Source organism: Hippocampus bargibanti, linkage group LG17, assembly GCF_051943395.1.
Source record: "Hippocampus bargibanti isolate YZ-2025 linkage group LG17, ASM5194339v1, whole genome shotgun sequence".
In the NCBI taxonomy this organism is placed as follows: domain Eukaryota; kingdom Metazoa; phylum Chordata; class Actinopteri; order Syngnathiformes; family Syngnathidae; genus Hippocampus; species Hippocampus bargibanti.
The window spans coordinates 15,287,111-15,300,022 of NC_142750.1; the positions used below are offsets into that span (position 1 = coordinate 15,287,111).

The window sequence follows — 12,912 nt, forward strand, 5'->3', positions numbered from 1 at the left end:
TTATTACGATAATCCGATTACTACGGTGCTCTTTTTCATCTCCCGCCGGCCATTTTGCTATGTTTATAGCAATACAAAAGCTACTTAAGGTGAATCGATATTTGCTTAGGGGTTTCCATACAGGACCACCATTATCGAAATCTGTATCGGTCGCGCCATTGGTTGACTTGGTCACGTGACTCGGTCACGTGACTTGGTCACGTGACTTGGTTACGTGACCAGCTCCCGTATCTTGCAGTGTTGCAGACGCCATTTTCTACCGACTTCAACCATAGCGAAACGAAAGAATTGTGACCTCGGAAGGAAATACAAGGCAATCGTGGCTGTTGAGGAGAATCTAACACGAAATCAAAGCCAAGTATGCCCCAGAAGATTCCCATAATGACGAGGATGATGAGGATGAAGAACCAACTGAATACACACCTATTGCAAGAAAGACACAAGTGTTGCAAGGTGCTACGGACGTACGATCTTACTTATAATCCAAAGAAAATGTATCTTGGTTTTTTTAGAAATGTTAAACAAGATTGAATCGTTTGTTTTAAAAGGTGAAAATGGAAAGTAGAAGAAGATTGAATATGTTTTTAAACTTGCATAATAAGATGTAAGCGTTGCAGTTTTCCATTTGCAGTGTTATGTACATGAACACTGTACTGTACTGTACATGAATGCAATCGTTTTTTTAAACTGCATGCAATCATATTTTATTGTTTTGTCTGCTGAAGCGTGATGATTTTGAAAATTACTATACATCCCATACTGTATTAAAGATCCCCCAGTCACATAACCGATTTCTGTGTTTTGACCTGTCATACGTGAGATCAATAAAAAAATTCGTAGCAGAGCTCACATCTTTCATTACTGCAATAGCATTTGAAACATATGTAATGCCCCTCAGCATGGCAAATGTTGCGCACAGTCGCTGCTGTAGTGGGTCGGTCTTTTTAATAACAAAACGTAGCAGTTATCACATACGGATACAAACAGGCGCTGTTGTTATGCCACATCTCAGTGATTCGATTCAGGCACTCTCTCGAACCCCCGTTGTCGGGTCCTCACGTGACCAGCTTCCATATTTTGACCTGTCTTACCGAGCACAATAAAAAAAGCGTAGGAGAGCTTATATACAGTACTGTTGTTTGACACCAATTTCAACGATGGGTAACGTAAGAATTGTGATATCCGTACAACGGACAAGGCAATCGTGGCTGTGGAGGACAATCCAACAAGCAAATCCTTCATCGCCAAAGAGTTCGACGTGCAGCAGAATACTTCATCAACGCAAGTAATGTAAAAGTTGCAGTTTTTGTTTTCCATCCCTGTATTTAATTGTTTGTCATTCAGATATCTTTATCGCTTTCAACAATCACTGTTTTTCATATGTTTGTACATGCTGGCGTTCGTGGTTTCGTGTGAATAGAACAACCTGAGGATTTTGCATTGGTTGCATTTTTGAAAGGAAATAGTCATTAAAAAAGTGTAAAGACGTTTTTATTTAATGCATAAGTTTATTTTTCACTTCACGACTATACAAAAAGCATGCTAAATACGCAATCCATGAACCCAATGATAAAATTACATGCCATGTCAACGATCCCCCATTTACGTATTGCTACCCCCCCTTTAAATGCAGTTTGGCGCAGGACGGATATATCGATAATACGGTTATATCGACATTTTTTTGACTCCCGAGAATATCGATATAACAAGACTTTACTGTATTTTGAAGGTATCCTCCTGTAATATGCCCAAGTGCCTGGATCCACTTTACGTTTGCCTTTTGTAGGGTAAAAGTCACATTCAGGCCAGATTGAGTGCACCTGAACTCCCGTAATGATGACAAATTTATCGTTCATTGTGGCCCTTTATACAGCCACGAAATCCATTATTTTCACCTATTTCCAAGGGCCTCTTTACTCTTTGCTATTACCCGTGGTGCCACAATGCCATTTTACGAAAACTGGGTCTCTAACTCTTTGAAAGAAAAAAACACGTTTTGGGAGTTTTCAGATGTATATTTGAGTAGCATTGGTCCATTTCATTTGTAGTAAGATGATTTTAAGATTCCTTCAAATATTTTTTCAAGGTATTGGAGTCAATGACAGCTTTATGATGAAGCTTCACTGTATACTTTCTGTGAAAGTGTCAACTTTTCAGACAGAGAATTTATTAATTTTAGCAAAACCTGAAAAAATGCTGCCAGGTGGAGTATTCTGTGTCTTTCATCTTCAAAGGACAAGTGTGAATACTTTATTTTTCATACCTTGTTAACGGCTCATCTGTATGAGATTAAGAATGAGAAAAACAATCCACATAGCATCTGTTCACTGACATCTGGACTTATCTCACTTGACTTCAGTCAAAAGACAGACTGAATCTTGAACTGGTGACCTTCGGGGCATAGACAGCTCACATTTTCATTCACACCATCCCTGAGTTGGAAATTAACCCAACCCACGTGCTCGGATGCCTGATTGAAGAACTACAGTGATACCTTACATAACGCTTTAGCTAACAAACTTTTTGCCTTACGAAGGTCAAATTCGCAAGAATGTAATCTTGGCATACAAACTATTTTTCGGGAAACACACGAACGCCACAATGAGTCATGTGTCGTTCACGAACGAGTCCGTTCTCCTAACAAGGAAATGGCAGCCGACTTTTTTGTCCTCTATTCCCCGCCTGTATTATTGTATAGGAGTATTTTATGTATGTATGTATGTATGTTTGTTTGTATGTATGTATGTATGTATGTATGTATGTATGTATGTATGTATGTATGTATGTATGTATGTATGTACGTATGTATGTTTGTTTGTATGTATGTATTTATGTATGTATGTATGTATGTATGTATGTATGTATGTATGTATGTATGTATGTATGTATGTATGTATGTATGTATGTATGTGCCTAGACTGGGATCATCACCTTATCGTGGTGAGGCAATTTGCGCGTCTCCATGATGCAGAGAGCTATGTCGGCTAGAGTCTTGTACTCCTGGCAGGGTCACCCAAGGCGAAAAGGTTGAAGGGTAGAGGACAGACATAAGTAATCCCAAACTCGCACCCGGGGGTAGGCAAAGGCGAAGTCCAACAGATCGGACCACCGGCAGCGCCCTGCAATCGCACTCACCTGAAGGTTGTCTTGAGTCCTCACTCATGCCACTGGAATACAGTGGGTGTGGCCAAGTTTATGGAGGAAGGAATCGCGCGCCCCGTCCCTCACACTAAGTCCACTTGTAGCGCAGGCTTCAGCTTCCACCATATAAGTCCACTGGCGATAGGATAAAGTGATGGGGGCAGGTCATGGATGTGACTGGGAGCTATGTATGTATGTGTTATTCTGCATTTTGTTTTCAACACATTCGCTGCCATTTGCTTTTTTTTTTTTCAGGAATTGAAAAGTGTAACGTCAAATGCCATTTCCAAACTTGTTTGGGTTTTCTTTTTTTCTGCAGGGGGTGCCGATAAAGCGCTGGTCAGACATCTGTCATTGTTTTTCCCTTCCACAAGAGGCAGCATTTGCCTTTTGTCCATGTTTGTGCTTGGTTACAGCTTCAGCTGTTGTTAAAGTGCAATATAAATCAATGGTTATTTATTTATTTATTTATTTATTTATTTATTTATTTATTCATTCATGCTTGGACCAGAAAAGTTGCTTGATCTTTTGTTTCATTCATTACAATATTGTATTTAATGTGTGGTGATTGTAAAAATTAAAAATCACATAGATGTCACTCATTATGCATGGTTCTTTGTGGAATGTATCCAACGTGAAGAACAAGGAATTACGGTAAACAGAGATAACCTTTTGCAGGGAAGGGGGAAACAAGCCAATTCCCCACGGAAAGAATGAAGCCATTCCACACCCAAAGCTCTTCAACGAGAGGCAGATGTGCTAACCACTGGACAGCCGCCCCGCCCGCACAATATTTTGTTCTTTTTCATTTTTACAGTTGTATATCTTTAACAGAAACTGGAATTCATCAGTCGTCATCATTGCATTTGTTGATATTTAATCAAGTAAAGCCCTTGGTAAACATAAAGAAATACTGTAAATGGTAATTTCCCTTTTCCGGATTTAGGTTTGTGATCGCACTGTGTGGTTGTGCAAAATATTTGCATTACTCGATTTTCCCTTCCTATATTCTCTGGTCACGTGTTTACAGACCTTACAAGCAGGAGGTTGATATTGGACAGTTACCCATTTTAGAGGTGTAACCCTTTAGGGCATACTATTTCCTATAGAGTGGACTGCTATTGAAATATTGTTTTCATTTCATTCACAGTTGTCGAGCAGTCACTGCAATTGACCATTGTGTGTTTTGCCACTTACTGCCATTATTTTTTCCATTCTAAAAAACTAATAAAACAACACTTGGGACCAAAAATTGCAATGTAGTTTATCATTATTTGTGCATGAAAGGGTTAAATGCTTCAATTGTTTCCTTTTTTAGTACACCAGATTTAATGGCATAATATTCTCTTGATTACTTTTGCTGATTGACAGAAGATGGAACTCCAACTGACAGTGCCAACCAATAACATTTGGTGAGCCCTGCACACGGGAGGTAAATGTGTGTTTCATTTTACATATTGTGACTACAAGCAATTACTGGGCTTTTCTAACCACATATTTTGGAATGACTGTCACCTCAAAACCAGACGGGTGTAAGCGCTTTGCACAGCAACATGTTTTCTACAAATTTCTACAAATGTTTCACACTAATGAACATACGTAAAATAAGTGCAGCACTGCAAAATTAGAAATGACTACACATTCTTGCTTTTATTACCGCATGTGTTCAACCAATCGGGTAGGTTGGGGAGGGGTGCTTCCACCAATACTTGATTCTCATGTGTCCATATGGAAACAACCATCCTGCAAGTGTTTGGCTTGATGATGACTGAGGGCAGTGTAAATCTGGGACTCGGCTGCAGACCTGCAATGATATAATTGGAGGAGTGTGCCATAAATAAAAATGTGTTTGAATAGGCAGACGGTGTGTGTGTGTGTGTGTGTGTGTGTGTATGCATGTGTATGTGTGTGTGCATGTCTGTGTTTTTTTTTTTTTTATCTTTTAGAGACCTGAACTGCCGTTTAACAGTCTGTGTTATGACAGAAAATACAATTTAGAAATGAGAGTTTAAAAAAAGGACGCGGAACTATTTGTCAGCCTTGTGTTCACAACTTAATGCCTCCAAAGTAGACCAAATATCCGTCACCTGGTTCATCAGCACTGATAACATGGAAACTTTTAAACAAATGTGGAACCCATCACCAACTGTTTACATTTTAAAATCACTTTTTATTTATAAGTGTTTTCTTTTTATGAACCGCACTGTGCGCATGCTTTTAATTCCAAAAGAGAAAAATGAAGAGAGCATAAACAAACACCATCAATCAAAAAACAACAAAAAATTACAACTGCAATTAAAGTGTTTTAAAAAAAGAGACCCGACCAACTAAAACGGCATAAATAGGCAGTTTCATGTTGTTGGACATTTCATTAATTGCTACGCCATCAACTTCATCATTAATAACAATTGCCATAACAACAACAACATAGGAGTGAGAAGTACAGTAAAAAGTGCACCATCATCATCATCATCATCTTAACTTAAAAACTATACAGCTGCCAAAGATAAAATTGTTAATGACAAACTTCGAACAATATAGAAATGTTTCCACGACGAGTGTTTAACAAAAAAAAGGGCGCTATCATTGTTTTTTTTATTTCTTCGTCACTAAAGTAGACTATGTTGGATTGATTAATCCGGCCCTTATTAATTACTTTTGCACATATTTGTTCCCTTTTCTTTTCTTTCTTTTTTTCCCTTCTTTACAGTCAGCAGAACTGGGCACCCTGGGCACCGTGGCATCTTCCAGTCGTATCAGATAGCCAGTCGCCGTTTTGGAAATTCAAGTTCGGTCCCGTCGATTGGAACGTGGATAGACAGCCAAATCCGCAATTCAGACCATCCCCCCAACTCGCGTCATCGTGCCAAATCATACTCTTTTTCTCCCTACATTTGCTTATGAGTTTTCTCACAACAATCATCGCTTAAAGCGGGCTGTGATCCAGCTGTTCCCGCTACCGGCACCGAACCACCATCACCGCCGCCGCCGCCTCCTCCACCTCCGGCAGCGACCGCCCCGCCATCCCGTAGCTCCTTCTCCCTCCTTTCTCTCTCCACCGCCTCCTGTTCGCTTTTGCTACTGGGGAACTTGTCCTTGTTGTTCTCCTTTTTCCATTTCATTCGGCGGTTCTGGAACCAGATTTTCACCTGCCGCTCCGTCAACGCCAGCGCGTGTGACACCTCGATGCGGCGTTTTCGGGTCAGGTACGGGTTGAACAGGAACTCCTTCTCCAGTTCCAGAGTCTGGTACCGGCTGTACGTCTGCCGGCCTCGCCTCCTTCCGGCAGCTACTGGGAAGGGGGGGCCAGATGGAGACATATTATTAGAGACTTGATGTTCCAAGCAAATAATACAAAAAATATCTAGAAAAAAAGTTGTTTTCATTTGAGAGCAGTTCGTATACAGCAAAGCTATAGAGGAAGGTATTTCCTCGGCGTTAATATGATTCTGCAACACTAATAAACGATCCAATAAATGGAAAAACTTTAAATGAAGCGTGAGGGAATTTGGTTTACACGCTTTGCACCAGCGGAACGGTTTTGCAGATTTGTTTCCGACAATTCAATTCACCGCAAGTCCAATATCAAGTTAATAAATGATTAATAAAGCCAATTACTTCTAAGTTGTTTCCAATTACTCATCCACCTATACCACAATTCACACAGAAAGTCCGATTCGCTTTCCCTCCAAATACTTTATGCAGTTTTAATTAACCACTCCCGTAATTGTTACATTTTAATATTAAACCCATGTGCATTTATTCAACGGGATTGCAGAAAAAACTAATAAACAAACAAAAAGAATTTATATTTTTAATGACATTAAACATTATTTCTCACGCGAAAAGAAGGAGTAAAAAAATAATATTAACACATTTTACACCAACTGCTTGGCGTTTGCCTCCCAACAGATTACACACATGGGGCATTTATGTGAGTGATTATATTTCCATAAAACTGTTTGTCCTACGTTTTGATAGCCTACCATAAAAGGGGATGGAAGCGGCACACGGACAAAATATGCCACTCTTCTTAACGATCACACATTAGAACGGGTAAATCGTGACCGCTGCATAAAACTTTCGTCACAACGACTTTTCAGTTCAAATCAAGACAAATTATTTTCTTTGAACCGAATTGTCAGTCGTCGTTGTATCCCGGGGCCCAGGCCCCTCAGACATTAAAGAGAAACATCCTCCTTCTCAATTTGAACGATATGGTATTCAGAAGAAAGTCAAGTATACAACGTGTGGTTTAAAAAATGAAGGAGCGTTCTCAAGGGGTTGGAAAGGGGATTTCCCAAAACGACAGCACAAGAACAATTTTGCGTTTAGTGCTGACACATTTATTGAACTACTGAACACCAAAATGACCGCGCAGATATCCTGCTATTGGATTACTTTCGCGCGCGCGCGCACGTGCTCGCGAAAGGGTTACATTTTCCTCCGTCACTTTAGCTTGCAATAAAGCTGCATTGCAACGAGCTACGAACACGAGGCGCGTTTTCCCTGTTTTGATTCTCATCACTGAACGCAGATTTCATTTTTCCAAAGCGATTAAACACCGGACGAATATTGTCAACTCGGCTCCCTCGGGTGGATTTCGTCTTTGATATAGCTTCATATGAATAGCCGTGAATCACGCAGAGATTTTAAGAAAAAATAGTAAGCACTAAACACACGACCAAGGTCTACGGCAAGCTACACAAAGACTGATACGTGGCCAGAAGGCACTGCGGTTGACACATGCAGCCCTGTGAAACGGGTACGCGGAAAGTGAACTTGTACCATGCAATTTTACCACCATTGATTCACCATTGCTGCAGGGCAACATGGGAGAGATGCCGTGTTTAGTTTTTATTTGTCTGTTGTTGTATTTTTTTGCTTGACGGTGCTCAGGAAGCTCGCTGTAAAATGATGACGCGATCATTTGCAATATTCACTTAAACCAACGAAATCAATCAAAACAACGTTTTGGAAGAAACACACTGTGCACAATGAAAGTAGTGTGAAGCCATTGTTTCGATTTGAAATTAAAAAAAAGATATTCGGCGCCAATTCTCTTTCTCTCTCTCTCTCTCGCTCTCCAACACACACAATGCACACACTGTATCCATGCTAAAACTAACATAAAAAGAAACCTCAATTCTATTTTGTCTTCCTGTCGCCCTGCACCCCCTCGCCCCCTCATCTGTCCCATGTAGGCGGCATGGCCCCCGTGTAGCTAAATAATTCAAAAGACCACAAGAAAGTCGTAAAAGAGAAAATGCAGTAAAAGTTTAACCCATGCAGGTCAGAGCTGCGAAAGTCTTTGAGAGCTGATAATACTGTTGTACCACCAACAACTATTTCCCATCTGGTGCAGACCGGGCTTTCTGATGAGGTTCACTTCTTCCTTTCCTGGTCTGTTCACCCCCCCCCCCCCCTTGTCCCCCATCACGCCCCATCCCCTTCACACAACCATTCTTTCCACAGTCTGCTTCCCTTCTCAGTTTTCGCCCCCATCCACCATAGTATGATTAGTACAATTTAAAACCTCGAAGTCATTCACAAGTTTTGGTGCCGGCAATAAAACCATAAACATGTCTTTGTCTTCCGCTTTGATCACGGAAGCCCCCCCCCTTCCCCCATTACCTTTATTAAATAGTCCATTTCCAACTTTTGTTCTCTGCTTCCCACAAGCACTCAAATATTATGCACTCGCCACGAGAGTAGAGAGCTCCCATTTGTCTTCTGTGAGGACGCTTCGCAAACAGAGAGAAAAAGTTCTCACCTTGCGGCCTCATCCAAGGAAAGAGTTGGGTCGGCGAAGGGCTTTGGTCGGTTCCCTCCGCGTCGTCGCCGCCAAGTCCGGGCGCTCCTCCCAGTTTACAATCGCTGTATTGGACCAAATCTGCGTCTTGCGTCCCGAAGAGCGTCTGCCTTTGCAGGGCATCATATCCATAGAAGTTGCCGGACTCGCCGTGGCACGTCACCGCACAAGGACTCTGCTGGTACGGATTGCTGGGCAGTGTTGAGGCGCTATGGTGATAGAAGTCCTGGATCTGAGGAGCGTGCTGGAAGGTGGCACCGGAGCCCGGACCGTACACCACAGTGGGCCGGCTTCCGGCGAGGTCCTGCGCGAAGCCACACTCATAATAATTTGGGCGTAACGAGTCGCCGCTTTTATATTTGGAGAAGAGTGAGTTGACGAAATATGAACTCATCTTTTGCTGATTGTTTTTTTCTTCCCCCGTCTGGAGAGTTGGAGTATAAGTGAGCGCCGTCGCTCTGTTGTGTTTGTCTGCTTCGGTGGTGTTTTCGGGCGAGAGAGCGGGAGCACCACCGCACGAAGAGAGACGAAAGGGAAGGAAGGGAGAGAGCGAACGAGAGTCTGTTGTGGTGTTCCCCCTCACGGCCACAACTGACGAGTTGATATCGGTGACGACAAGCAGCCGGAGCGGGACCAGACGATGCCGCCGCCACAAAAACAACAACTTTCACACCGATTCCATGAAACCGCCAACGATGAAGAAACCAGAGAATGGGAAGCGGAGGAGGAAAGGCTGGCGCGCATCACAATTCCGGCGTTTGCGTTGAAAGCTGGAGCCCTGTCTTGCTCTCAAACGGCTTTTCTGTGATTTACTCTTCTGCAAATGACTTGTTTCATATTCTCTCTCCCCCTCTCACACACACAGCTCTCGCTCACTCTCTCTCCATCCCCCTCTCCCTGTTCTCCTCCGTAGTATGTGCGTTTCGGGATAATTTGCATCTATTATCAACTCTTCGTCCCATTGGCTTCTCCGTGCGCGAACAAACACGCACGAGCGTACGCACACTTGCCGCACTTTCGCTGGCGTCGGCTGGCGAGTGTCTAATGCAAAGAGAGCAGGAGAATGGAGAGATCGAAGAGGAGAGAATGACGCGAAGAAATGTGTGTATGTGCGTGTGTGTGTGTGTGTGTGTGTGTGTGTGTGTGTGTGTGTGTGTGTGTGTGTGTGTGTGTGTGTACGCGCGCGTGTGTGCGTTAATAAAAGTTTTAACCAATCGTACACACAGCACATCCACAACCTGAAAATTATAATTGAAGGGAGATATGAGGTTGTCTTCTATGCATTGCATCATTAAGAACACCACGTCCCCATTAATTGCCAAGCACCCTTTTTCATCTCCCATGTGTCAATGCAAGAGCGGCTTTGGCTTTGGAAATAAACGAGCATCAGAGTCTGGAAGGTGCGTTCTGATCATTTTATAAATATGATCTTCATATACACGCGAAAGGGGGGGGGCTGTGTGGTTAATAAGCTCAAGAAACGGCTGTAAACAGTTTAAGCAACTATAAAGTCCCATAAACCTGACGCGGTATAGTGTTTGTTTACGTCCTCGCAGCAGAGAAGCACAAAGGGGGGTTATGCGCGCCCTTTGCGAAAGCAGAGGCCATAAATGCCCTTAACCGAGCAAGAATACCGCGGGTTTTAATTGTCGTGTCGTCATGCAGATGTCGTCCCTCCTGTCGAGGTGTGAACGTTGGACGAAGGGATGAGTCCTAACGAGGGGTTACGTTGTCGAGTGGCTTTATGTTGGAGGATGGCTTGCTTGTCGATCTTCTGACTTGATGACAAAAGTGCATTGATGAAAACAAAATGGTTAATGTAGAAAATAGATGTATCGTAAAGCCCCTTATATTTTTTTAACAGCTGAACGTGGACCTCCACGGCATTCGTATGACCGTAAAATGTTTTCATTAATTGGTGTGTGTGTTTTCCAAGTCAAAGTTGTATCTACATAGGGAATATTAGACAAACCTAATGCCAAATGTTGCAAGGGCCTATTTGAAATAGCTGCGTAAATCACATCGACACTCGATTTCTCAAGGAGTACATCAGTATTGTCAGACCAATTACTTGAACTGGCCGGGGTTCACAGCATCACATTTAACATCACTGTTACCTTCAGTGCAGTTGTTTTTCAAGATTGCTCTTTTTGCTTGCCTGTAAAACAAATAACGATTTTTCCACCTCGAGAGGTTTCCGCTGTCACCTGAAAACGCTCACGTTGGGAGAAAACGTGAAATATGTTTATTCGTTTGTTTCGTCTGATATGATTAAATACACTTTACACCACAAACCTTAAATCCACCACGGAAACGATTTGACACTTTAATATAATTTTCTGTCGAATCCCATTCAGTCAGTCATTGATCTTTTTTTAAATACACGCGTGAAAGAAAGAAATAAGCAAAGAATCAAACAAAGAATGAAAAGACCACATAAAAAATCCACATTATAAACGTAACATGGCTGTACGGTGAGTTTGAAGGTTCACCGTAGCCTGTGTAAAAAATGGTCGCCATTTGGGTCTTTTCCGAATAATGGAGCAAGAGCGCCACCAAGTGGCCATTTAAAATTAGAGCCTATCCGTGTCATGATTTGTTTCAGAGTTCACTTCCACGCATCACAAGCACAACTCTAAAATAGAATTGCCTGCTTCATTTTAACAGTTGTCATTGGGGATTTAAAAGAAAAGTGACGTTTCTGTCACACACACACACACGATTGAATTGTGATGTAATCAATTCCATTAAACACGTTCAGTGAAGTGAATGCACAACAAATTCTAATGTTTGGCATTATTTTTCTTGTTCTCCTCCTCCTCCTTCTTCTTATTCTTATTCTTGTTGTTATAAGTAATAGTAGTGGTCGTAGTGGTAGTACTAGCAGTAGTAGTAATTTATTTTACGACCTTGCTTAGCATAGTCTCCAGAAACTAATAATAATAATAATAATAATAATAATAATAATAATAATAAAGCCTATCCCATTAGAATTTGGACAAAAAGCAGACTAATCTCGATCATTCTTTTTTTAAGTTCTTTTTTTGTGAAATGTAAAAAGAATAATCAAAAGAAGAAGAAAAATTGATCCTGATACAAACGTGCCTGTCTATATTAAAAGGTTGAAAGCGTAAAATTTGACATTTATTTTAGACAATTTAACTTTAAGTTGTAGTTTTTTTTAGTTCACAAGTGTTACATAAACATAAGTACTGCCAATATTTTAAGGTTAAATGTATTCAGATACCATTTTATGATCTTTTTATCAAATAAAAGTGGGTTAGTAATGATAATGGCGATTCCACTTTTATCAATTATTAACATTACTAGATTCTTCAAATAATTGTTGAAAAAATAATTTTGGCCCATATTTCGTGATAGTAATAACACAAATGAGATGACAATCTGATTACTTTTTAAAAAATGCCAATCAGAACCATATTGAATTTATTCCATTAACTCTATGCATGTTGATAATCGACAGTGTGTGTGTGTTCTTGTGTGCGCACGTGTATGTGTGTGTTTGTGTTTGTGCAAGCCAGTTAAATTATAGGCTACTAACAGACTGTAAAAAGGAATTTTTGCCATTATCTGAACAGCCTGCAGCACATTTTCTGAGTTTCCAGCCTTTGGAAATCTGAGTTGTTATCAGACGAGCACAGTGAAATCAGAGAACACAAGAGCGCCATATCAAATAACAAAACTACCAACACTTCAGAAAGCCGCCGTGATCTCTGAGGTGGCACATTCATTTCCGGTGTGCGACCCCACAATTTGTTCTGCCCTGCCAATGTTTCAGCCTCCAGTCCAGACCACGTTCTGAACTTCTGGACCGGAAGGAGAAACCCCAGTGTTTCGGGCCCTCCTGTCTTGGGCGCTTTTCTTCTGTGAGGGGGGGCAGAGGGGGGTTTATGACCCGCGCTGTAAAGATGCAACTGAGGAAGACAAAGGGAGTTCGG

At 41.5% G+C, this 12,912-nt stretch overlaps 1 protein-coding gene across 2 annotated transcripts; it reads right to left on the minus strand.

Annotated features, from left to right (window-relative positions):
• Positions 1-5,727: 5,727 nt before the first annotated feature.
• On the minus strand, positions 5,728-10,332 carry LOC148885960 (homeobox protein Hox-B8a). 2 transcript variants are annotated; one of them, XM_089019368.1, is made up of 2 exons: positions 8,915-10,332; positions 5,728-6,433 (listed from the first exon to the last, which is right to left on the minus strand). In XM_089019368.1, exons 1-2 carry the CDS (start codon positions 9,345-9,347, stop codon positions 6,030-6,032), a joined length of 837 nt encoding a protein of 278 aa, XP_088875494.1. In that variant the 5' UTR covers positions 9,348-10,332; the 3' UTR covers positions 5,728-6,029. The 2 variants fall into 2 exon arrangements, with proteins under 2 accessions (XP_088875494.1, XP_088875495.1); XM_089019369.1 differs by having other exon boundaries at positions 5,728-6,430; positions 8,915-10,329.
• Positions 10,333-12,912: the final 2,580 nt, after the last annotated feature.

Excerpts from the sequence above, each read along its gene's own strand:
- LOC148885960 (XM_089019368.1), bottom strand. The coding sequence starts at position 9,347 with ATGAGTTCATATTTCGTCAACTCACTCTTCTCCAAATATAAAAGCGGC. Across the intron at positions 6,434-8,914 it reads TCCTTGGATGAGGCCGCAAG|TAGCTGCCGGAAGGAGGCGA; the intron begins GTGAGAACTTTT and ends CCCCCTTCCCAG.